At 36.7% G+C, this 23852-nt stretch overlaps 3 protein-coding genes across 5 annotated transcripts; all 3 read left to right on the plus strand.

The window, feature by feature from the left end:
* Nucleotides 1-154: 154 nt before the first annotated feature.
* LOC136679508 (peroxisomal trans-2-enoyl-CoA reductase-like) lies at nucleotides 155-4624 on the plus strand. Of its 3 annotated transcripts, none has more exons than XM_066658078.1 (9): nucleotides 155-221; nucleotides 605-747; nucleotides 1766-1902; nucleotides 1999-2164; nucleotides 3138-3219; nucleotides 3335-3431; nucleotides 3581-3691; nucleotides 3877-3988; nucleotides 4095-4624. In XM_066658078.1, the coding sequence occupies exons 2-9, from the start codon at nucleotides 636-638 to the stop codon at nucleotides 4178-4180; spliced, it is 903 nt and encodes a 300-aa protein (XP_066514175.1). In that variant the 5' UTR covers nucleotides 155-221; nucleotides 605-635; the 3' UTR covers nucleotides 4181-4624. The 3 variants fall into 3 exon arrangements, with proteins under 3 accessions (XP_066514175.1, XP_066514177.1, XP_066514176.1); XM_066658080.1 differs by having other exon boundaries at nucleotides 198-240; XM_066658079.1 differs by having other exon boundaries at nucleotides 202-265.
* A 638-nt stretch (nucleotides 4625-5262) lies between these two features.
* On the plus strand, nucleotides 5263-9178 carry LOC136679578 (transmembrane protein 169-like). The gene is made up of 3 exons (XM_066658188.1): nucleotides 5263-5348; nucleotides 6528-6750; nucleotides 7824-9178. The coding sequence occupies exons 2-3, from the start codon at nucleotides 6537-6539 to the stop codon at nucleotides 8429-8431; spliced, it is 822 nt and encodes a 273-aa protein (XP_066514285.1). The 5' UTR covers nucleotides 5263-5348; nucleotides 6528-6536; the 3' UTR covers nucleotides 8432-9178.
* An 888-nt stretch (nucleotides 9179-10066) lies between these two features.
* Nucleotides 10067-23586, plus strand: LOC136679592 (CASP8 and FADD-like apoptosis regulator). Its single transcript, XM_066658215.1, has 12 exons — nucleotides 10067-10144; nucleotides 10650-10772; nucleotides 10995-11209; nucleotides 11325-11969; nucleotides 15235-15340; nucleotides 15941-16073; nucleotides 17482-17540; nucleotides 18366-18417; nucleotides 18580-18632; nucleotides 19708-19786; nucleotides 21094-21550; nucleotides 21874-23586. Exons 4-12 carry the CDS (start codon nucleotides 11644-11646, stop codon nucleotides 21998-22000), a joined length of 1392 nt encoding a protein of 463 aa, XP_066514312.1. The 5' UTR covers nucleotides 10067-10144; nucleotides 10650-10772; nucleotides 10995-11209; nucleotides 11325-11643; the 3' UTR covers nucleotides 22001-23586.
* Nucleotides 23587-23852: the final 266 nt, after the last annotated feature.

Genomic DNA, 23852 nt, shown 5'->3' on the forward strand with positions numbered 1-23852 from the left:
AGCTCCAGATCTAAAGAACCCACCCCTACCCCAGTAAGTCCCCTTTAATCAAGTCTTTTATTATGAAAGGTGAGTTAATAGGAGACTTTTGTCAGTATTCGTGGTATACACAATGGACCAATCACAAACAATTTCTTGTTCACTATGTAGTGCACTAAACAGGTCAGAAATAGGGTTTCTCCACAAACAGTCCTGAGTTAGACACCGCTGAGTATTTAGAGGTTGTACACTCACTCTGTTGTACGTTTGTGTTGATTTAAGTTGTGTAAGATATAAAGTTTTATAACACACTTACTACATTTAATATGAACATTATTTATTTACGGTTTTTACACGTTGGTGAACTTTTCTTTAAGTACATCTACAAACACAGGTCATTAGATCAGAGAGCTTTTAGCAGCTCATCTAAAACATTTCCAACAGAAAGCTCCACTGCTGTACCTTTCTCCGCTTCAGCGAAATTGGAGCATTTAACGGAGAACTTCTACTCTTTCGCACACTGCAGTAAAGTGTAGTAAAGCTGTAAATTCGTGACCTATATACTGCACTGAGGAAAAGGGGAGCGTTCATTCTCTCTGTCTCTCTCTCTCTCTCTCTCTCTCAGATCTGACCGGTACCGGTTCTTGGTCGGTGAAATGTCCGTGCGAAGTGTGTTCAGACCAGATCTATTCAGTCGGAAAGTGGCGATAGTGACCGGTGGCGGAACCGGGATTGGAAAAGCCATCAGCGCCGAGCTTCTGCACCTAGGTCTCAGCTTCATTTCTCTACATTAAAGTTATACTAGAGAAACCCACTCTGTTAAACTGAATTAAACCTGAATTACTGTAATATAAACGGTTGGCTACAATGTTAAAGTATTAAATGAGGCCTCTTCTTTAGAGAATAACTTCGTACAGTGTAAAATCTCACAGTGAACTTTCCCCTGGAAACTCGGACTCAACTTTTAAACTCTGGCTTAGTCAACCAGTTCAAACCTGCTATGTTTAATTATTGTCGCACGCCCGTGGCCTCAAATCATTATGCACTAATTTGCGGTTTGAAGTGATGCGTACGAACTTTCTAATAGATCCAGCATTGAAAAGAGTTCAATGCAATAATACAGTAGTGAGGGTCTCGAAAGAATTCTTGACTTGGGCTACAGAGGGTGTAATAAAATCTGGAACAGACATGGTGTGTCAGGTTTTGTTCACTGTCACTGGAGAACCAATTAGATTTGCCATTGTTTCATTTCAGGAAATATAGGCAAGGGCATAAATATGAAGGATGAGAAATGACATCAAATAAATAAATACACAAAAAAATAATATGTGAATAAATAATAAATAAAGTTCATCATGAAAAAATGAAAAGTGCATAATTAGTATCTTGAAATGAATTCAGTTTTTTACATTCATTAATGTATTTCCAAGTTTCTATATTTATTATGACACTAAGTAAGATAATGTATTTCTGTATTTCCATCTTTCTAGGTGCATTTATTTCTAGAATGTGGTTAGGAACAGCCCACTCATTTAGTATATACATGTGGAAATGTGAAAATACAGAAATAAAATGCAGAAGTGTAGAAATCAATTCAAGACATTTAACTAAGTATGCACATTTCATGACAACATTTTTTTTATTCAATTAGTTTTAAATTATTTAGTTGTGCATTTTTTATCCTTATGTCAAGTTCCTCATCCATACGTAATTAGGGTTGGACAACACTATCTTTAACCTGCATGTGTTTACTTGTGTGTGTTTGTGTGCGTGCATGTTTGTGTAGGTTGTAGTGTTGTCATTGCGTCTAGGAAACTGGAGCGGTTGAAGGTAGCAGCTGAGGAGCTGAGTCTCAGTTTCCAAGAAACCTCTGCTCCACCCAGGGTCACACCCATCCAGTGTAACATCCGCAATGAAGACGAGGTCTCCCATACAGCAACACAATTACACAAACAACAAAACTGAGCTGATTTTTTGTTTTGATATAAAGTGGGCATGGTTTGTTATTGTGATTGACAGGTGAAGAATCTGGTGACATCCACTCTGAAACTATATGGACGGATAGATTTTTTGGTGAATAATGGTGGTGGTCAGTTCAGCAGTCCAGCGTCCAACATGAGCGTTAAAGGCTGGACAGCTGTCATTGACACCAACCTCACAGGCACCTTCATCTGCTGCAGAGAAGGTCTGTAATTTAAGTTAACTGTCATGATTTAGTGCACACTGCAAAGCCTAAAGTCAACACCTGGAACACCACTTTTACCACCTAGAAAATATATATACTTTTTAATATTTAACATACATAAATTACATAATGGACTACAGAACACTCATCATAAGTCTGTAATTCTTCATTCATACTGTTGTATTGTTATTAATGTATTAATTGTTTTATTGTTTTGCCCTGATGTTGACAACAGGAAGAAGGGTTCCTCTTTTGAGTCTTGGTTCATGTCAATGTTTCTTTCTCTTGTTCTGAAAGAGTTTTTCTGCCAATTTCACCTCAGTGACACACACTTGGGGCTCAGACCCAGGATTATTTGTGAAAACACCAGTTACCTTTATAAATAAATTGAATTCAGTGGAATCTATCAACACTTACCAGCACTCTAGCAACCACTTAGCAACACTAGCAACCACCTGGGATATCATAGCAAGGACTTAGCAACCACCTACCAAATTAGCCAACACTTTGGACACAATAGCAACTACTTACGTTGTGTCCAGAACTATACGCTGTGCACTATATAGTGCAGTTTCACCATTTTGCAGTAGTGTCTGAAAACATAGTGGACAATTTTCACTACACTTAAATCACAAAATGCACAACAAAAAGTCCTTCGAAATCCTTCACTATCCTCCTGAAATTAGTTTACTTTAGTAATGTGGATGATGTAGAGCGCATCCCATTACAACATTCTCACAACCAACAAACATAAAATAGCAACCACTTAGCAACATCCAAGCAACCACGGTATAGCCATACCCCAACAACCATTTACAATACCAGAACAACCACCCACTACAACCTAGTAACCAGCTAGTTACTCCCTTGGCAACACATTACAGACTACTTTTTAAACTAGAAATCACTTGGAAGTTGCTTAAACTGTGTACTTTGCGCTGTAATATTTTCAATATGATTATACATGTTGTAGTGTACAATTCATGGATGCAGGAGAATGGGGGTGTCATCGTTAACATCATTGCTGACATGTGGAGGGGATTCCCTGGCATGGCGTGAGTACACACACCTCACACTTTACACACTTTGTTACCCCTTACAGATTATATTTTTATGTTTAAAGTTGTTAAAGTATGTTTATTTTAACATCAAAACCCATAATAATTTCAGTCACACCGGTGCTGCAAGGTCTGCAGTGGACAATCTGACTAAGTCTCTAGCCATTGAGTGGGCCAACAGCGGTGTCAGGATCAACACTGTTGCTCCGGTAAGATTAACCAAACCCAACCTAATCTAAACAAAGCTACAGTATGCAGGTATCTTTTAACATGGCGATGATGATTCTTCACTGATATCCCAGCCATCTGTAATCCTTCTCTCCAACATGACTTCGTGTGTATGTATGTGTTTTCATAGGGAACTATCTTCTCTAAAACTGCAATGGAGAATTATAAAGAGCTTGGACCGATGATTTTTCAGAAAGCGATTCCGTCCATTCCTGCAAAACGACTTGGTTTTCCAGAAGAGGTGTGTGTTTATCATGTAATTAAATTCAGTACAACAGTATGTTCAACCTATTTAAATGTATTAGATTATATTTTTTATTTGGCATTAGTAAATTAACAATCATATATTATTATTATTGTGTGTGTGTGTGTGTGTGTGTGTGTGTGTGTGTATGTGTGTGTGTGTATGTGTGTGTGTGTGAACAGATTTCTCCAGCTGTGTGTTTCCTGCTCTCTCCAGCTGCCTCCTTTATCTCTGGAGCAACACTGAAGGTCGATGCTGGTCAGAGTCTCTATAACACAATCTGGGAAATACCAGGTGAGCACAGTAAATGCTCTAATAATACCAATAATAAAACAGTTTCTGTTACATTATTACCAACTCCTGTGCTCTCTCTAATGTTCTCTCTCATTTTCTATTATAGATCACTCAGCTTGGCCTGAGGCTCCTGAAGGAGAGAACACTAAAGCTCTGAGAGAAATTCTAAAAGACTTTAAATCTAAACTATGAATCTCTGTTTAAAGAATTAAATCCACAGACTGCCTTTATTTTCTGTGTAATTCATATACAGTATTTTTCACTAGTGCCTTAAATGGCTGTGTTACATATTAATTAATTTTGATGTTATTGTGTCAGATTATCTTTAACCTGTACAGACAGATGGTCAACAGTGATCTATCAAAACTGCTGTTAAATGTTATTAAGTAATAAACTAAATGATGTAATGACTTTAATTACTTATAACTCTCCTGTTTCAAATGCATTTTGTAAATATATGGAATTAAAGCAAGATGGAATGGATTTGGTCCGTGATGTGTGTGCATCTAATAAGTTATTGATGATTATGTGGACCGCAACCCTGAAATGGAGAAGCGGAGAAGAAAATGATGATGATGATGATGATGATGATGATGATCATGTGGTTAATACATATCTGTTCATATATGCAATTTAATAAACAGTTTGCTGTGAATATAATTTTAGGAATTCTGCAATGTTCTGAAAAAACTGAAGAATATTATTGTGGCACTAAAGTACGCTGCCACAGAGCTTGTGTCTGATTCTTGTCTTGGATGCGAGTGTGTAAAGTGAGTGTGTGATGAGCCTGTGCCAGATTCAGTGTGTTTACACCCAATTAGTACAGGATCTACCATGATCCTGATTGGGATGAAGCAGTTATAGATGATGAAGATAAAATTGCTAAAAATGTGTTATTGGTTACTTTCTGAGATCGATTTTGATTAATTAATAGACTGATGATCACGTTTGGACTGAGAGACTTTTATTATGAAGCAATTTGAACGCGCTGGTTACTAGGCAGAAAAGGGCACGCCCGAGTTATGTTATGCTATTATTTTCATTATTATACATAATTACAGTAATTACTTAAAAAGCAACAATAATAATGATGTTGTTGTGCTGTGCTCAGCCGCAAGGCTGCTAGTGAATCGTATTCGGGTTTTTTTTATTCAGATGTTTCCATTTATAAGAGGGGTAATACAGAATACAACTGACTGTATTCCTTACACTGTCTTTTAAATAATTTAGCTACAATATAGAATTTAATGCTGTAACGAGTTGAACCAGAATCGATTCAAGTGTTTTATTTAAATGAGCCAAATTCAAAGAATCGGTTCGTTGCTGAGCTCATCCACGCTGCAGCGGTCTCTCGGCTTGGGTGAGTGAGAATCTGATCAATAAGATCAGCCCTTATCAATAGTGCAAATACGGACAAAGCGTAATACTTACGGACAAAGGCATTATGCATTCATTTACAACTTAAAAGGCGCAGTGCAAAAAAATATGACTGGTACACTATTTAAGGTGGATCGATCCTGTATGATGCTGAGAATAATCACCTACACTGGAGATTAAACTGGTGAAAAAACACGTTTGCATTTTTCATCATCTGCACAACCAATGTTTCTGCATTCTTCTCCACCCTTCTTCATCCTTTTCCACCCTTATATTTTTTCACCCATGATGATCATTTCTCCGCCCTGTTCTGCGGTTCTCTAGAAAACGCCGTTGCTTTAAACTAATTCTGAATTTAATGAGCTGAATCCTAAAGATCAGACAGAAACACTAGATGTTTATTGTCCTTTATTGTTTTTTAGTATCTGTTATTTTCTGTTATTTGTTGTGCCATCATTGTGTCGTATATTTACTTTTAGTATCTGTTATTTTCTGTTATTTGTTGTGCCATCATTGTGTCGTATATTTACTTTTAGTATCTGTTATTTTCTGTTATTTGTTGTGCCATCATTGTGTCGTATATTTACTTTTAGTATCTGTTAATTTCTGTTATTGCCGGTTAATGTATGTTAAAATCTGTTAATGTCTGATTACTGACTGTTAGTATGTTATTGTCTGTTACTCCGTTGGTGCCTGCTGTTTAATGTTAGAGTCTAGTGTCTGTAGTCTTGTTGTTGTCTGGTAGTGTCTATTATATTCTGTTAGCTTTTGACAGTATTGTCCGTTATTTTCTGATAGTGTTTGTTATTGTCTTTTAGTGTCTGTTAGTGTTTATTGGTGACTATTAAATCTAGTGTGTGAACAATTCAACTAAATCCCTTCTGCCTCCTGGACGCTGGGGATGACTGCATGGCGCTCCAGGCGTGTGCGCGCGCGCGTGCGTGCGTGCCACTGATGGGTTAAATGTAGAGATTTTTATTTATTTATTTATTTATCTTGTACAATGACAATAAAGATATTTGTCATGTTTCTGTCAGGTTTTGTGTCTGTCATAGTCTGTTTTCTGATAGTGTCTGTAATTGCTTGTTAGATGTTTTTGCTATTGTTTTTTTGTGGTTGTTGTCTGTTACTGAGTTTTATGGTCTTTATTAAATACTTGCAGGTGTTTAAAATGGAGGTGGAATCTGTCCCTGAGGTTGTGATCCCTGCTCCATGCCAGCCGGAGGAGATGGAGAAAAACAGGACACGAAGAAAGAAGAAAAAGAAAAAAGAGATAATCTATCGCTCTGAGACAGAAGATCAGGATGAGGGTGAGGGTTCAGAGGTCACAGCTCCCGATGAAATGTCTGAGGATATTGATGGAGTCTTCAGTTCTACAGGAAATGGTGAGAAAAATAATAAAATAGCGATCTATCACAGGGCAGCACAGTGGCACAACAGGTAGTGTCGCTGTCACACAGCTCCAGAGGCCTGACTGTCTGTGAGCATGTTTGTGTGGGTTTCCTCTGGGTGCTCCGGTTTCCTCCCACAGTCCAAAAACACAAAGTGTTAGATGAATTGTCTACTCAAAAGGGTTTATAAATGTGGGTGAATGCGTGAGAGTGTGGTGCCCTGTCTAGGGTGTGTCTCTGCCTTGCGCCCAGTGCTTTTGGGTGTGTGTTTGGTGTTAAGTGTTAGTTTTGATGTTGGGTAGTGTTGTTTTTGAGCATGTTTTTGAGTACTGATGCTTTGAGTGTTAGTGTTTGATGTTAGTGTTAGTGATAATGACCAGATTTCCTCAGCAGGACCATAGGATGCATTTGTTTGTGTTTGATTCTGGTGTTGGCATGCTCACAGGCAGTCAGGCCTCTGGAGCTGTGTGACAGCGACACTACCTGTTGTGCCACTGTGCTGCCCTGTGATAGCTGATTTTGAGTTTTGAATGTTAGTGTTCCATGTTACTAAAGGTGTACAGATGTTGTTATTCTCTGCAGATGTCTTTGACTCTGAAAGCTAAGATGCAAATTTGTTATAGAGCTTGGGATTGTTGTTGGGTGTTTGTTGGTGTTAGTGTTTGGACTGAACAGAGAGGATTGTAGGATTTGTGTAGGATTTTGTGACCCTGGCTGTTTTTTTGTTTTGTTTATGGCATTGGGTATAGGGTGCTGATATTTGTACTGATGTTGTTAGTGGCTATTGTAGATGTTGAGTGTTGTTTATACATGTCTTTGAAACTAATGGCTTTTTTTATGAACATGTTCTCGGTGGCCTTGGGTGGGTATAGATTTTGAGCTCTGAGGTTTGTGTTGGTAGCATTGGGTGTTTTTGCAGTGTTGGTTTGTTGGTTTTTTCTAGATGTTTAGGACTCTGACAAACCTCATATATCCCATGATAGCCCTATATTGTTGATGGCATTAGGTTTTGGTGTTGAGTGTTAATCTTGGTGCTGTTATTGAGCTGATGTTATTGTTGTCTCTAGGTGTTTGTGACCCTGATGGCCGTTTTGTGACCCTGACGGGGACAATCACTCGGGGGAAGAGGAAGGGTGAGCTAGTGGAGATCCGTTTGGAGCTGACAGACCGAGAGCTGAGGGATATGGCTCGTTCTAAGGAACGTCTGGACAAGGAGTGCGATGGTCCAGGACCCCAGAGCACCTCCTGCAGGCCAGGACGAGGACCTCACATCCTGCTTTGGAGCTTGTCCTGCTCGCCCTTCATCTTTCTTCTCGCCTTCATCACATCCTTCTACTACGCCACTCTGACTTGGTACAACATTTTCTTGGTTTACCACGAAGAGCGCTCCTTTGTGTTGAAGGTGGTAGTGTGCCCTCTGCTGGTTCTCAGTTACCCACTGCTGGTGATGGTGTTGAGTTTATTTGTGGCATTTTACGCAGTACTGGCTCAGTTCTGCTGGAGTTTTGGTGCCTGGCGGCAGGCTGTAGCTGACCTAGAGAAGGGTGTGTGTGGCTGGGCTTGTGGTAAACTCGGGCTGGAGGATTGCGCTCCCTACAGTGTGGTGGAGCTCCTGGACTCAGACACACTCTCGGACACACTGCACAGCCGGCGTGGCGAAGAAAGCTCTGTCTGAAAAACCTTTACACTCAACTACTGGTGGCAATATAGCAACAACATTGTATCAGTTTCATATGACCTTTTCAGCATACATATCTCATTATATCACTTTAATACAAAGGTACCACAATGGACTTTAATTGATTCACTACATTCATTTTCCCAGAGATTTTCCCAGATTTGTACAGTTTCATAAGACAAACAAAGCATATTTCATAGACATACATTACACAGGTAAAATGGAATAAATGTAAATTCAGTGAATCCTAGAAAAATGTTTCTTTAGGGGTATTAAGGGATATAAAGTTTTTCTCTCTGTAGTAAAACATGGAGGTGCCAGTGCTATTTAAATATGACTCTATTCACCTATACTCAGAAAAGCACATTACTTATCATGATAATAAAATATTGTAAAATCACCCACCTCTAACCATACACATATTACCCCTGTCAGCTGCAATGCCTTGCGTTGTTGTGCTCTTATTGTCTTATAAAGGTGCTACTTTTTCTTATTTATTTTTTTTGTATTTTACAATGTTAGTGCATTAAATAATTAATTGATACTGGAACTGATAAATTTGTGATATTAAACAAAGCTGTGGTCACTTACTCCACTACAGAACACAACTGTTCTGTATAATAGATTTGTATAAATCTTGTTTAAAAGTTCTTGTTGATTTGTTGACTTGTTTAAAGGTTCTGTAACATGTTGTGTATGAAAGTCATGTTTAAAGATTCTGTGTTCCGGTGCTTTATTTCAGTGTCTGACACTAGTTTTCACAATTTGGTAAAAACTGAACATTTTATTCAATAAAAAATCTGTTTGTCTGAATTTAATGCTTTGATTCTGAGAAGATGGGAAAATACATGGGGAGCAGGTAACTACTGAAGGAGGCTTACTGCAGGGCTGGCAGGGGGACCGCCATGAACTATTCCCCACCACCAAGAGAAATGTTCGGGTGTAAGGGGTAAAACACCAAAGACTAGTGACCTCTGGCTGACGAACAAGGAACAAGGTCTAATTCCATAATTAAATGAGCACATTTATGTTTGACGTGATAAAGTGGCACGGAATGATGAATTAAATATGATGTTTAAAATTAAGTTTAAAATTTTGTCATAAATACTGATTCATTTTAGTTTAATCATTCAATCATTAAATAAAAATAATCTAAAAACATTTAATGCACATGTTTAATAAAGCACACAGAAACCCAACAATTGCAAACATATTGTTTACTGTAGTTTTATGTTAAATTTAAAATTTTTAAGTGTTTCTACGCCCTATGCTGTTTTCCCCCAAAATACATTGTTTTTATTCGGTATATTAAAAATAATATTGACGTACTAATAATACCAGTGTACAATGAGAGTAAAACAGATAATAATAATAATAATAATAATAATTATTATTATTATTATTATCGATCAACAGTGTGGGATAGCACAACTTAAAAAAGTAAGTATCTGGAACAGGGAAAACATACAATACAAAACTCTCTTCTTTATTTACATTGGAGAAAATTTATATTTTAAGTATAGAAATTATTTAGAAACTATGTTATTTTGCCAGCAGTGTTTTATTATGAAAAATATCACTTTTCAAAAAGCATTAAAGACTTTTATTTTATTCTCTATTTTATTTTCTTTTGCGCCGCCTTCTGGAAAGGAGTATGTGTTTATATTCGTTTTGGAGTATCGTAAATAAACGAACTGGGAGCTGAACTCTGTGAGATTTAATGATTTAATACACATTTCTCTCTTTTATTAAGACTTTAGAAATATATATTTATATATTAAATTTTGAGTTTTTCAGTGTTAAATCGAAAGTGTTAAAATTAGAACGAAAGCTCATAACGCTTTTTCAGTACAGTTACACGAAATATGTTTTTTTAAATTGAATAATTAAACTGAAGTTTCCACTTGTAGTGGGAAAATTCATACATTTTTAATAGTACTTAAATTACGTATTACGAGTGTCGAATGCGCTCAGGCGGTTGATCATGTTTACTAAACCACGACGAAAGACAAAAACAAGCATGATTATGCTGTTTATTTTTTTTAATGAAACATTTTATGGTTTTACTGAACATAGGATTTGTAAATAGTTCCTTAGTCAAGACACAAACTGAGTGAAAAATGAAAAAAGAGAAAGTGAAACAGCTGCGGTGGGAAGTCCCCTGAAAAAAACAAACCACCAAAACCATTTTCTGTTTCATTCTTCTTTCTTTTAGACAAGAAAAGCTTTGGGGGTCTACATGAAGACCCCCAGTCCAGCTTCTTTCAGTTTAAATATGCTACTTAGACACAAATGTTTGGGTTGGAGAGAGATGCAGGTTGTAAAGCTCAGTGAAAAGGTGAGTTTTTCAGAACTGTCTGTCCTTTCATAAAGCTGCTTTTCTTTTTTCTTTTTTTTTTTTTAATCTCCCGTTCCACATTAAATAATGCCACCGTTACATTCTGGTGTTTTAAGCATGATTTCCCACTTAGCCAAATAGAATTTCAAACTCAGAATCTAGTGTTAAAAAGTAAGTAATATTTGCATTATGATTTTAACATTTTGTTATGTTGCTTTGCAGCTATCCAGAAATCCTGTTTCTAGACTTGAGTTTGTACCAAGAAGAACCAAGACTCAAAAAAACTCCCTCAGTGAAAATGATAAATAAACCGAATAGCTGAATAAAGAGTACATGGAAAATAAAAACCATACACCAGCAAAACATTTGACTGGTATATTGAACTTGGCAACAGCAATGCTGGATGACACATGAATATTAGGCAACAACCACTGATGGTAAGTGAATGTCTTTTTAAAACACTTTGTACTGACTTAAGTGCATCTAATTGGTGGATTCTATTACTAACATTCACAGAAATGTTGTTTTTGTTTTTTTAATGCCCATGTCTAGATATGTAATTGTTGGTCAGTCAGTGGAAATGCCATTGCATTTCTAAAAGGTTCTCTAGTTCATGGGAACCAGCACCTGCATTTTGGTGATGGCAAAGTGTTATGAAAAGCAATAACCAAGACTTAGAAGAGGAGAACCTCTCTCAGAACAAGAGGTAAAAACACAGCAACCAAGACTCAAAAGGAGAAACTCAAGAAAGTAAGAAGAGGAATCACAAAGGAAAAGCAAAGCAAAAGAGAAGAGTCTCTGAAAGGAACCAGGAGTTTGTCTTTGTGTGTGTGTGTGTGTGTGCAGATGTAAACAGTGTGCAGTTGCAGTGATGGCAGAGGTGAGTTTTCTGCAAGTGAACAGCATAATGGATTCTCTGAGTAAAGAAGAGTGTAAAACTCTGCTGTACCTTTGCTCTGATCTGATCTCTGCTGATTGTGTGGAAGACTGTAGAGGAGCTCTCCTCACCCTCATCACACAAGCCCACACTCAAGTACAAACACGAACACACCATAAGGCTCCACCTGGAGATGTTTTCCTGAAGGAAGTCCTGTTCAGACTCAGACGCTTCGACATTCTGAAACAGATTCTAGGAAGCAGCCGGAAGGAAGTGGAGGAAATGCTGAAAAAAAGAGGGCATGTCCTCTCAGATTACAGGTTACTTACTTCAGATTGTGAAAATGTGAAAAAAACAAAACAAAAAACAAAGTTAAAAAACAAAAAGAGGTAAACTAGGCTAAACCCATATAGTGTAAGCTTAGCATAATTTATTTACATTATCAGTCTATTAGACCTGTAGAATATTTAATTTATTTCAGCTGTACCTCACATGCAGTAAGTCAGTCAGAATGTACAAGACCCATTTTCAAAAAAGTTGGGGTGCTGTGCAAAATGTACATAAAAAACAAAATACAATGATTTGCAAATCCTTTAAACCCAGTATTTAATTAAGAATAGTAAGTACATAGTCAAGATTTTATATGATAAATCTGAGAAAGTTTGTTGTTTCTTGAAATATATATGCCCATTCTGAGGTCATTTGATGCCACCAGCACATTCCAAACGTTTAGGACAGGAGCATGCTTGCCACTGCTCCTCTTTTCACTTTCAAAACTACAGCAATTGGACTACTTATATCCCAAACGTTTAAAGATTGTTTTTAAAAGAAGAAGTACTGGGACATGTAGTAGCGGTAATAACATGGAAAGGCATGGCATTTTACGTTCGGGTGACAGTAACATCGACATCTTACGTACCTAAACATTAGGGAAAGAGCAACAATGTGAACTGATTTCAAAAGAAAAGTCATAAGACATGAAGATATCAAGACAGTTTGTCATTTCAAAATAAATGCTCTTAAATGATGACATTTCTATATATTTTACACTAAATTTATTAAAAAGGAATGATTCACCAATTTTGCGTACAAATTAAAGTACACCACCTGAATGTGTCAATCATTTAATATCAAGGAATTCTTGTATGTCATTTTATAATAAAGGCCCTTTGTGTTATCATATTTCTGTAACTTTCATTCCAAATATAGTTAATTATTAAAAGGACAATTTTAAAGAATGATGAACAACAACATATTTTACCATTTTTCTACAAGTTAAATTAATTAAATGTGCAGACATTTGTTCCCTCTAGAGGCTAGTCATTTATTATCACTTAGAAAATCAATAAGACAGCTCAGGTGTCCAGACCGTGCATAAGACCGTGCAAAAATATTTAGAGGAAATCTGGATTATGTATGGTTAGAATTGCATGTGATATGTTATGAACCTAATTCAGAAAATCATAATTATCTTTGTTGAAATGTCAGCTTTCAAGTACCTGACATGCAGAATTGTAAATTGTGCCAATGTGATGTACCACCTACGTTGCCAGTAGGTACTGCCACCTATAAATGACTTTCAGTTCTTGGATGTTTGTGCTGTTACAGACATTTATCGTGGTATTAGCATGGGAACAACTTGTAGTTCAGTGGTCCGTGAACACAAGCTGTGTCAGAAACTGTGCCCTATTCACTATATAGTGCACTATTTTGGAGTTTTGTCATTCTGTAGTAGTGTCCCAATAGTGGGCAATTTTCAGTGTGCTCAAACAATCCCACAATGCACTGCAAAAAGTAGTGTAGAACCCATTTACTCAGATATCATAATCCACTGTGTGGTTTGGTGAAAACCCGCATGAGGTAGTGTTCCAAATCATTTACTAACCTCCTGAATTCAGTTCCCTCTAATAGTGCACTATATAGTGAATAATATAGATAATAGTGAATAGGGAGCCATTTCAAACACAGGGACAGTTACATTCGGCTGTGTGCTAATATGGGATGCTATGTTCATAACAGGGCCGCACGGTGGCGCAGCAGTCAGTGTCGCAGTCACACAGCTCCAGGGTCCTGGAGGTTGTGGGTTTGATTCCCGCTCCGGGTGACTGTCTGTGAGGAGTTGGTGTGTTGTCCACGTGGGTTTCCTCCGGTTTCCTCCCACAGTCCAAAAACACACGTTGGTAGTTGGATTGGCGACTTGAAAGTGTCGTTAGGTGTGAGTTTGTGAGTGAATGTGTGTGCGTCTGTGTTGCCCTGTGAAGGACTGGCGCCCTCTCCAGGGTGTGTTCCCTCCTTGCGCCCAGTGATTACAGGTGGGCGGTTACAGATAATGAATGAATGAATGAATGTTCATAACATGCCACCTGTTTGGCTTTAAGGTCAGTTTATTAGCATGGAAGGCACCTACATTTAGTTAGCACATGGATGCTTTGGCACACTACATTTAGCTAGGTGCTTAAACATCCAAGTGCTAGTTAAATGTAGGCTACTGTCAGATGTTCAACAATGGAATATATGCCAATGTCACAAAAAAAAAAAAAGAAGAAGAATTAAAAGCCATTGGCATATGACACTGTCACCCGTACATAAGATGTCGATGCTATTGGCATATGCCACTGTCAGTGTTGCCAATGCCATTTCATGTTATTACTGCCTCCCGGGACAGGGTTGTGTTTCAACACTTCTTCTTATAACAACAATCTGTAAATGTTTGGGAAATAAGTAGTCATCCATGCCATTTGCACTAATGCATGTAATCAAGGATGCTGGTTATTGAACTGTATGCTTATAGCAAGTCGGATGAACCCTTTTTTTCTTTCTTTGAATTTGTTTTTGTTTTAACTTGCATTTCTTGATGCAGTTAGCAACTGTGTTCACAGACAGTGTTTTGAGAAGCATTTTTCCGCCCATGTAGTGATTTCCACTACAGAAATGTGTTTTTAATTGAGCGCCACCTGAGAGCCTGAAGAATTAATTAAGCCATTCATTGTAACTGCTTATCCAATTCAAGGCACAAGGAGGAACACACCTTGGATTGGGCCCAGCTAATATTGTCCCTTGCATTTAGAGATTTCTCCAGATTCTCTGAATCTTTTAATTATGTACTGTGAATGTAGATGTTACTTGAATTATTTCACTATTGGTCCAAACAGTCCCAGAACGGTGAAACCTCACCCATTTTTTGCTTTTAAAAATTGAGCATCTCTGGGATGCTTTTTAAACCAAATCCTGTCAACAACCTGTTACCATTTAATCCAGTTTATTTATTTTTTTGCATTATAAAATTTTAAACAAAATTTTATTTTAAGTGTTGCTAGCATCAAATTTAAAATGGGCATATAGAACAATAGAATTTCACAGTTTTAATATTTGAAATATTTTCTTTGTATTTTATTTGCTTAAATATAGAAATGAAATCATTTGCACAGGGCATTTTGTTTTTATTTAGATTTTGTAGAGCATGCCAACTTTTATAGAAATGGGGTTTGTATTTTCATTTCTAAACCAAAGACTCTTTCATTTTAGTGTTAAAAAATGATAAGATAATCATTGAAAAAGATTAGACTGGTTTCTGTTGGTGTTCAGGGTTCTGATGATGGAGCTGAGTGAAAATTTGGAGGAAGAAGACTTAAAGTCCCTTATCTTCCTCCTGAAGAGCAGTATCCCCAGAGGCCCTCTTCACAGAGCTACAGTAAAATATTTTATATATACCCTTTATAAACAACAACAAGAAAAAAGTGTATAAGTTAAGCATATTTCATCATATAAACATATTCTATAAAAATATGATTAAAACATGTTAGTATTATCATTGTATCACTGGCAAAATTTCTTGCAGATTGTGGGATTGAACCAGTGAGCTTCCAGTCCAAAGCCTTCTCCACTAACCATTAGGCCACAGCAATATAAAAATGTGAAATTTGATTAAGAACTGTGATCATATTTAGAGAATAGTAATCACTGTAACAGAAAAGAAGCTTACAAGGGAAACTTTTGATGGTTACATCTTTCAAAAATGAAATATAGAGATATTCCTTTCACTGCTGTGCTTTGATTTTGCTCCATCTTTTTTGGTTAAATATGAAGGCAATCTGCATATAGGGTTAGGGTTAGGGGCCAGGTGCCAGGGGCCATATAGACACCAATAACAGAAGTGTCCTGAAACAGTCTCTAATTTTGATCACATCCCTTTTTCAGGTTTCACATTTGTGATGTAAAGTATTTTTATGAAACAGATTTCACCTTTATCCTTTCTATTGAAATTACAATACCTTTAAATTTTAAATTTTAGAATTTTCTGGATGTTGTGGTGGAGCTGGAGAAGATGGAAAAAGTTTCATGTGAGAAGCTGGAGCTGATAGAGCAGAGTCTGAAAAACATAAGGAGGCTGGACCTGGTCAGAAGGATACAGTCTTACCAGAGAGGTATAAGAATTATAAACCCACCTTGGGTCACTGTCTATAAAGAGTTTGATGTGTTCTCCCTCTGTCTGTGTGGGTTTCCTCTGGGCGATCCTGTTTACTACCAAAGTCCAAAAAGTAAATGTAATTCGATACTCTACTTAAATGCTTTTTTGTGTATCTATAATTTACTGAAGTATTTCGATTTTCCTCTACATTTGAAAGTCAAATATCTTACTTTTTACTCCACTACATTATGAAGATCTGCCATTCCTTTTGGTTTATGTGTGTCTGAACAAATCTCCATGCCCTGCACAGCTGGCTGTGGGACACACTGCTGTTAGGATTTGAATGAACACAGTCACTGCGCTAAATATTTCTCCGCCTAAAACAGGGGTGCCCAACCTTTTTTCAAAGGGGGCCGAACTGGAACATATCAAAATTTGTACGGGCCAGTCTCTTTTTCCAAATATATTATTCCTAAATTATTTACAACAGTGTATTTAAATTATGAAAAACATATATTTACAAAACACTTTGTATTTACCAACTACTGAATTTCATTTTAGAGCATTAACTGCTGCAGGATATCAAAAGACTGTAAAATCCAACATTTTACTGCAGATACTTCAATCTCTCTTGAAATCGGCAGTTCTCACTGTCAACTTTGAGTTAAAGTGAGTTAAAGTTAACTTTAAAGTGAAGCCATGGGCCAGTTAAAATCTTACAACAGGCTGCTTTTGGCCCGGGGGCCTGGCCTAAAGCCAATAATACCAAAGGCAGATGTTTTTTTTTTATCAACATTTGTTATATTTTGTGAATTTGAGACTGTAATAATCACTTTCAGTTCTTAAATCCGTTATGAATTATCAAATTATTTTGTATAGTTTAGTATAGGGCTATATTTGAGTTATCAGTCACAACTATTCATTGTGGATCTGTAGGTAGATGTTACAAATCACTCACCGAGGGTGAGAGTTAGTTGGAGATTTATTAAACAGAATACGTGAAGTGAGGTCAAAAATAGAAGAAATATTCCAAAACCCAAAAATATCAGTACAGCGACATAAACAAGCCCAAAAGACAAAAACGAGTATCAGGCAAAAAGTCAGAAAAATAAAACTGTAGCCTGTTTAAGAAACAGGTGACTCACAATTGCAGGAATAGCTCAAATTATACTTTGCAACTATGTAGACAAAACAAAGAGCTTAAAGGAACATTATGTAATATTTTACTTAAAAATACACAGCTTCAAAATCATTGTGATGCTTCACTGACCTGTAATAGGGAGAAGAGAGCCTCTGTCATTTACTCAAGTGGAAATCTAAATCGAGGCCTTATTACTGAAGTAATGTTTTACCTTGGGTATCTGTACTTTTACATGTTATTTAACTGATTGCGAAAAATCATGACAGTGTTTTGTTTGAATTAGGTCAACACGGAAATCAGCAAGACATTTCTCAAAGAGCAGTAACACAAAACAACACACAGGTAAAACTCAAACACACACCACACACACATGTACACACAAACAGTTAAGCTCAAAATGATTCCTACACAGGCCAAATTTTGATTTATTGTGAATTTTCAGTTCTAATAAATTAATAAAAACTTTAACTATTTTTGTGGTTTATTTACATTTTTACTAAAAATGTAGTGTTCACAATTATATATAATCTTTCTCAGTAATCAGTGGTAAAGCCTTTATTTGACATTACAGCAATCCAATGGTTTCTGTAACTGCCAACAAGCTTTCTTCATGTTTCCAAAGGAATTTTGGCAACATGAGAAAAGAGGACTACGTTAAGATTTTTGAGGAGAAGGTCAAGCAGTCTGCAGAAAAACTGGCCTTTGGCAGCATTGGACCTTCCAAATAGAAAATGATCTGAAATCACTTGAAAAGTGGTCAATAAGTGGCCTCAAAGTCATTGAGATCATTATAAAACAGAGTGGGCCAAAATCCCAGTGGAGACATGCAGAAATTTTGTTAGCAGTCAAAGGAACCATCTGATAGCTGTAATGGCAGATTAAGGCTATGCCATTGATTACTGAGGAGGGGTATGAAAAACTTTGAAAATTGCATTTTTAGTCAAAATTTTAAAAAACAAAATAACAGGTACGAATTATTATTAATATATCAAGCACAATTGTTTCCCAGCTGTCATTTCCAGTCAGAAGAAACCTATTTCTCAATTACAAATTCACTGTAAAGCTAAATCTGGCATACACATATAGGTGATGGTGATGATGATGATGATGTTTATGACAATGAAGCTGATGATGACAAAAATAAACAAACAAAGTTTGTTTTTGCAGTTTGGTTTTAGGGTCACTCATCAGTCACCAGTGAGAACACAACAAATTGAAGGTATTTTTTTCTCATATTAAATGTAGATTACATAGACTACATAGATAAATGTAGAACATCTGAAAAATAATCAAAATATTATTTAACAATATAACATTTACTTCATGGTATTTTCTGAAGTTTTAAATTCTGACTATTTCTGCTTTTTGATTTTTTAAACAGAATTTGAGAATCTGAAACTTTCTGTTGAGGAAACTGGAGCTCAGCAACTTCAGGTTTATATATACCCTACCCTAGAAATTCCCTCTTATATTTAGTCCTGCCTATTAACCCTATATTTACTCCAAATCCTTTTTTAGAAATTTAAACCCTGTCCTTTAACTCCTCCTCCTTCACTCTCCTCAGTCTCTTGCAATGTTTAATTGTTTTCTTACTACCAGGAGTGTCATTTGAGTCAATTCTTTGTTAACAATATAAACTCAAATTACCTGCAATCTTGTCCTGGCATTGCTCTGTGTAACCAGTGTGTTCACTAGCAAATCAAATGAAATGAAATCAAAGTTTATTTGTCACATACATAGTAGTAATTATTTGAAACTCTTAAAATGTTAAGAATTTTCCTAGTAAACGATTATATGTTTACAAAATACACACACTCACACACACACACAGTATATATATATATATATATATATATATATATATATATATATATATATATATATATATATATATATATATATTTTTTTTTTTTTTTTTCCCCGTTATCTGTAACCGCATATCCACTTCAGGGTCGCAGTGGTTCTTCTACAGTACCGATCAAAAGTTTGGACATTCTCATTCAATGTTTTTTTCTTTGTATTTTATAATTTTCTACATTATAAATTAATATGGAAGACATTAAAACTATGTAGGAACACGTATGTAATAAACAAAAAGTGTCAAACAAACCAGAATGTTTTATACTTTAGATTTAGATTCCACCTTTTGCTTTGATGACAGCTTTGCGCACCCTCTGCATTCTCTCAATTGGCTTCATGAGGTCGTCACCTGGAATGCTTTTCAGTGAACAGCTGTGGCCTCATCAAGAGTTAATCTGTAGAACCACTCACTTTAATGTGTTTGAGACCATAACTTGGGTTGAGCAGAGGTAGAGCTGGTACACAGTTCTATACAGTGAATAGCCCTATTCCACCAATGACTAATGAGAAGATGTGTCCAAACCTTTGATGGATACTGTATATATATATATATTTAAAGCGTGTCCTGTGACATTTAAATAACATGGGTGTTTAGATATCAGGATATGTTTTTAGATATTAACTAATGCTAAATTTATTTGTTTTCTAGGTTTCTGTGGATCAGTATCATATTAACAAAGAGTTGCAAGGAGTTTGTTTGATTATCGACTGTATTGGCTCTGATGGAAGTGAGTGAGAGTCCTTTTTCTGGGGTTCAGTTTTATCAGAAATGTTTTTGAAAGTGTGAAAGTACAGTTTTTCTGGAGAGTTTACAGCATATAGCATTTATATTTAGTAAATGCTCTTATCCAGTGCGACTCACAAAGGTGCTGAGTATTCAGACATATTGTTTATCCTAGCATGTAAAAATATATTAGAGTCCAAACTCTTTGAGCTCAGACACTGCCGGAACAAGGGCCAGTGCATATACTTAGAAGGAACAAAACATATTAATTGCAATACACACAATCTAGTCAGTGCTCATACCTAGAACAAAAGGACGTAAGCGCAGTATAAGTGCAATGCAGTCTGTTACGGTGTGGACTTAGATTAGTGCTCACTTAAGTGTGTCACAAAGAGATGGGTCTTCAGTCTGAGTTTGAAGACTGCAAAAGAGCCCACTGTTCGAACAGCCAGTGGAAGTTTGTTTCACTGTCTTCCATGTGTTTTGACGGATGGCTTGTCAAGTCAAGCTGTATTTTGACTCTTGACCATTGCCATAAGGTAGGGAAGGAATGGTCCATTCATGGCTTTGTAGGCAAGCATGAAAGTTTTACACCAGATGTGGGCAACTACAGGAAGCCAGTGAAGAGAGCGCAGCAGTGGAGTGACGTTGTTAAACTTCAGAAAAGTGAAGACAAGCCATGCAGCAGCAATCTTCATGAGCTGAAGGGGCCTGATGGTTCACAGAGGAAGACCATCCAGGAGTGAGTTACAGTACTCAAGCCTTGAAATTACTAGAGACTGGACAAACACCTGGGCAGCCTCTTTAGGAAGAAAAGGTAGAATCTGCCAGATGTTGTACAGTACAAATCAGCTTGACTGAGTCAAGTTTACAATATGGTGTGTGAACAATAACTAGCCATCAAGAATCACACCTAGGCTTCTTGCATCTCCATATGGAACAATTGAAGAGTTCTCAAAAGAGATAGCAAGGCTGTTCGAAAGATGAACAGTAGCTCAGTTTGGTTAGGATTAAACTTCAATTGGTGAGCTGTCATCTAAGAAACAATGTCAGTCAGACATGCCGAGATGTGACTGGAAACCAGTGTCAGATGGTGGGAAGGAAAGCATTAGTTGAGTGTCATCAGCATAACAGTGGTAAAAGAAACCATGAGAGGTAATTATATCACAGAGAGAACTAGTATACAGTGAAAGAATAGTTAAAACGATTTCATTTTGTTTCATAGCATATGATATTTTATGTTTTAGAATAAAATTCAGTAAATAAAACCTGATAGTACATTAAATGTGTTCTGTGATGGTTATTTTACAGATTTGTTAAAGGGGACATTTCAGAATCTGGGTTTCCAGGTGGAGTTGTACAGTCTGCAGTCTGTGAGGGAGGTGGAGTCTGTGGTGAAGTCAGTTGTCCAGACGAGGGCACTACAGCAAGGGTCTGTGTTCTGCTGTTGCTTTATGAGTCGAGGTATGGACACTGATCTGGTGCTCAGTGACCTGCGGAGATCATTTGGCTCCTTACTGGTTGGAAAGCCCAAGCTCTTCTTCACACAAATTTATACTGATGCACCACCTACTCAAGGGTACAATGACCCTTTCCTGGAGACAGATGGCAAGCCATTTCACCCAGATTACGCTCACGCTTCTTTACCAGCCACTGCAGATGTGCTTTGGAACCTGTGCACAACAGGGGCATGGCTTCTGCAGAGGGAGGGGCATTGTTCAGTGTACTTGCGAGCACTAAGGGCCGCCCTCCTCCGAGCACACCAGAGGTACATTTACCGCTCTCTAAAATTACTCAGCCTTATAAACATCTTGATGCTAATCAAATTATAGTCTAATACATTTGTAATTAAATATAAGTTCCACAGGAAAACTATGTATCATTGCTATGATACATAAACTATGTATCAAAAACATGTATCTTCAAAATAGTAGCATTATAGGAAAATGAAAAATGTGCTGTCTGTAGAGGATGTATCACTTTTTTCACACAGAAAATAAAAAACATGTTATTTGATCCCAAGCTTTTGCACAGAACCATTTCCAAATTAATGAAGGAATGAACTTCCTGTTTGTGTTTTTTTTCTATTAGGAAACTCCATGTTCTGGATGCTCTCACTGAAGTGGACAGAGATGTTAAACAACACAATCAAAGAAATCCAAATGAAAGTTATCACATCACTCTCTCTCACACACTACGCAAGAGTCTGTATCTATAACACACACACACAAACACTATTATATCCAACCTGAGAATTTAACAGACAATAAGCTAATGCCATTATTTTTCATTATTTAATTGTTTATTTACAGTATTTAATCTTCGTTTTGAATTGTATTTATTTTTCTGCTGAAGAAAAATAAGTGAAAAAAGTGACCTGCACTTATTTGAAACAAATAAATTAAAGCTATTGATAATATTTAATTCTGAAAAAGATGCATGGAACATCAAAAAAGTTAGACAACATAGTATTGTCATAGTATAACATTAGATAAAAGTGAGGTGATGATTTTTGGAAATGAAAGCATCTTCCAGGAAAGATGTAATCCTTCATTAACAACAATGGACTAAAGATCAACATTTAATTATTCTGATTCTCCAAATTGTAATCCAGTAAGTTAGGTGCAAGGAATAGATACTGACACACACACACACAAATATTGTAAATATGCTAAAATCCAGTTTAACTAGGAATAAGCTACTAAAACTAAAACTGCCATTATTAACACTATTTATCTATTTTAGACTATTTAATTATTTATTTAATTATTTAACTGTTCACACTTTAATGTGTTGTTTTAACACGTTTCACTGTAGGTAACTTTCGGATGAAAAGTCTGTAAAATTCAGTGCTATCAACTAACACAGTAATCAACAGTTGGTGTAATCAGAGGTCTAGAGAGGCTTAGAGACTGCAGGTTCTAGACTGCTGGAATATGAGGAAATAGGTTCTAGTCTGGTATTCAGATATCTACCCAAGAGGGGTGTAATTAGAGAGTATATATTCTGTATAGCTCCAGGGTGCTGGGGTTGTGGGTTCTGTGACTGTGAAGAGTTTGATGTGTTCTCCCAGTGTCTGTGTGGGTTTCTCCGGGTGCTCCGGTTTCCTCCCACTGTCCAAAAACACACATTGGTAGGTGGTTTGGCTACTCGAAAGTGTTCACTCACACCTACGGACACTTTTGAATCACCAATCCACCCACCAATGTGTTTTTGCACCATGGGAGGAAACCGGAGCACCCGGAGGAAACCCATGCAGACACAGGGAAAACACACCATACACCTCACAGATAGTGATGTGCAGGAGGGTTTGAACAACCTCACAGTCAGTCGCCCGGAGTGGGACTCAAACCCACAACCTCCAGGTCCCTGGAGCTGTGTGACTGCGACACTACCTGCTACGCCACCTTCACTTTTGGAGCTACAGGACATTTGAGAGGTACCACAGTAATGTGAAGAGCATTTGTTTTTTCTTATTAGGCAGCTACTTATGTGATACTTAATAATAAGCACACAAAGACAACCAGCTTACAATCATAAAAAGCTTTTTGATTATGATATGAATGAAAATTGTAATTGTCATAAAAATGAAACTCAGTACATTATATCCATTCTTAGATTGGCAGCTGCACAAGTTTTAAAATGTATATTTCCTTTTTGATTATAATCCCAGATATTTACTGAAATATATAAACGTTCCAATTTAATTGCATTTTACAGTTATTAATGTAAATGCTGGTTATGTTAAATGAGTTTAAACTTGTTTATAAACACTATGTATTGTTTTAACAGTGAAATTTATCTTGGTACATTTATGTTTGATGTTTTTTTTTTTTTTAAATGTATAATAAATGTTGTATAAATATATGATGATTCATTTGTTCATATATTAGTTATATCGTATATTAGCTTATCCAGTTCAGGGTCGCAGTGAGTCCAGAACCTACCAGGAATCACTGGGTGCAAGGCGGGAACACACCTCGGCGGGGACACCAGTCCATCACAGGCGACACACATTCACACACTCACTCACATTTACTAACACCTATGGACATTTTTGAGGAGCCAGT

Source organism: Hoplias malabaricus, chromosome Y (assembly GCF_029633855.1).
Source record: "Hoplias malabaricus isolate fHopMal1 chromosome Y, fHopMal1.hap1, whole genome shotgun sequence".
NCBI classification, from domain to species: Eukaryota; Metazoa; Chordata; class Actinopteri; order Characiformes; family Erythrinidae; genus Hoplias; species Hoplias malabaricus.

Excerpts from the sequence above, each read along its gene's own strand:
- LOC136679508 (XM_066658078.1), top strand. The coding sequence starts at position 636 with ATGTCCGTGCGAAGTGTGTTCAGACCAGATCTATTCAGTCGGAAAGTG. Across the intron at positions 748-1,765 it reads CGCCGAGCTTCTGCACCTAG|GTTGTAGTGTTGTCATTGCG; the intron begins GTCTCAGCTTCA and ends ATGTTTGTGTAG. Across the intron at positions 3,692-3,876 it reads GACTTGGTTTTCCAGAAGAG|ATTTCTCCAGCTGTGTGTTT; the intron begins GTGTGTGTTTAT and ends GTGTGTGAACAG.
- LOC136679578 (XM_066658188.1), top strand. The coding sequence starts at position 6,537 with ATGGAGGTGGAATCTGTCCCTGAGGTTGTGATCCCTGCTCCATGCCAG. Across the intron at positions 6,751-7,823 it reads CTTCAGTTCTACAGGAAATG|GTGTTTGTGACCCTGATGGC; the intron begins GTGAGAAAAATA and ends TGTTGTCTCTAG.
- LOC136679592 (XM_066658215.1), top strand. The coding sequence starts at position 11,644 with ATGGCAGAGGTGAGTTTTCTGCAAGTGAACAGCATAATGGATTCTCTG. Across the intron at positions 16,074-17,481 it reads GATACAGTCTTACCAGAGAG|GTCAACACGGAAATCAGCAA; the intron begins GTATAAGAATTA and ends TGTTTGAATTAG. Across the intron at positions 18,633-19,707 it reads CTGGAGCTCAGCAACTTCAG|GTTTCTGTGGATCAGTATCA; the intron begins GTTTATATATAC and ends TTTGTTTTCTAG.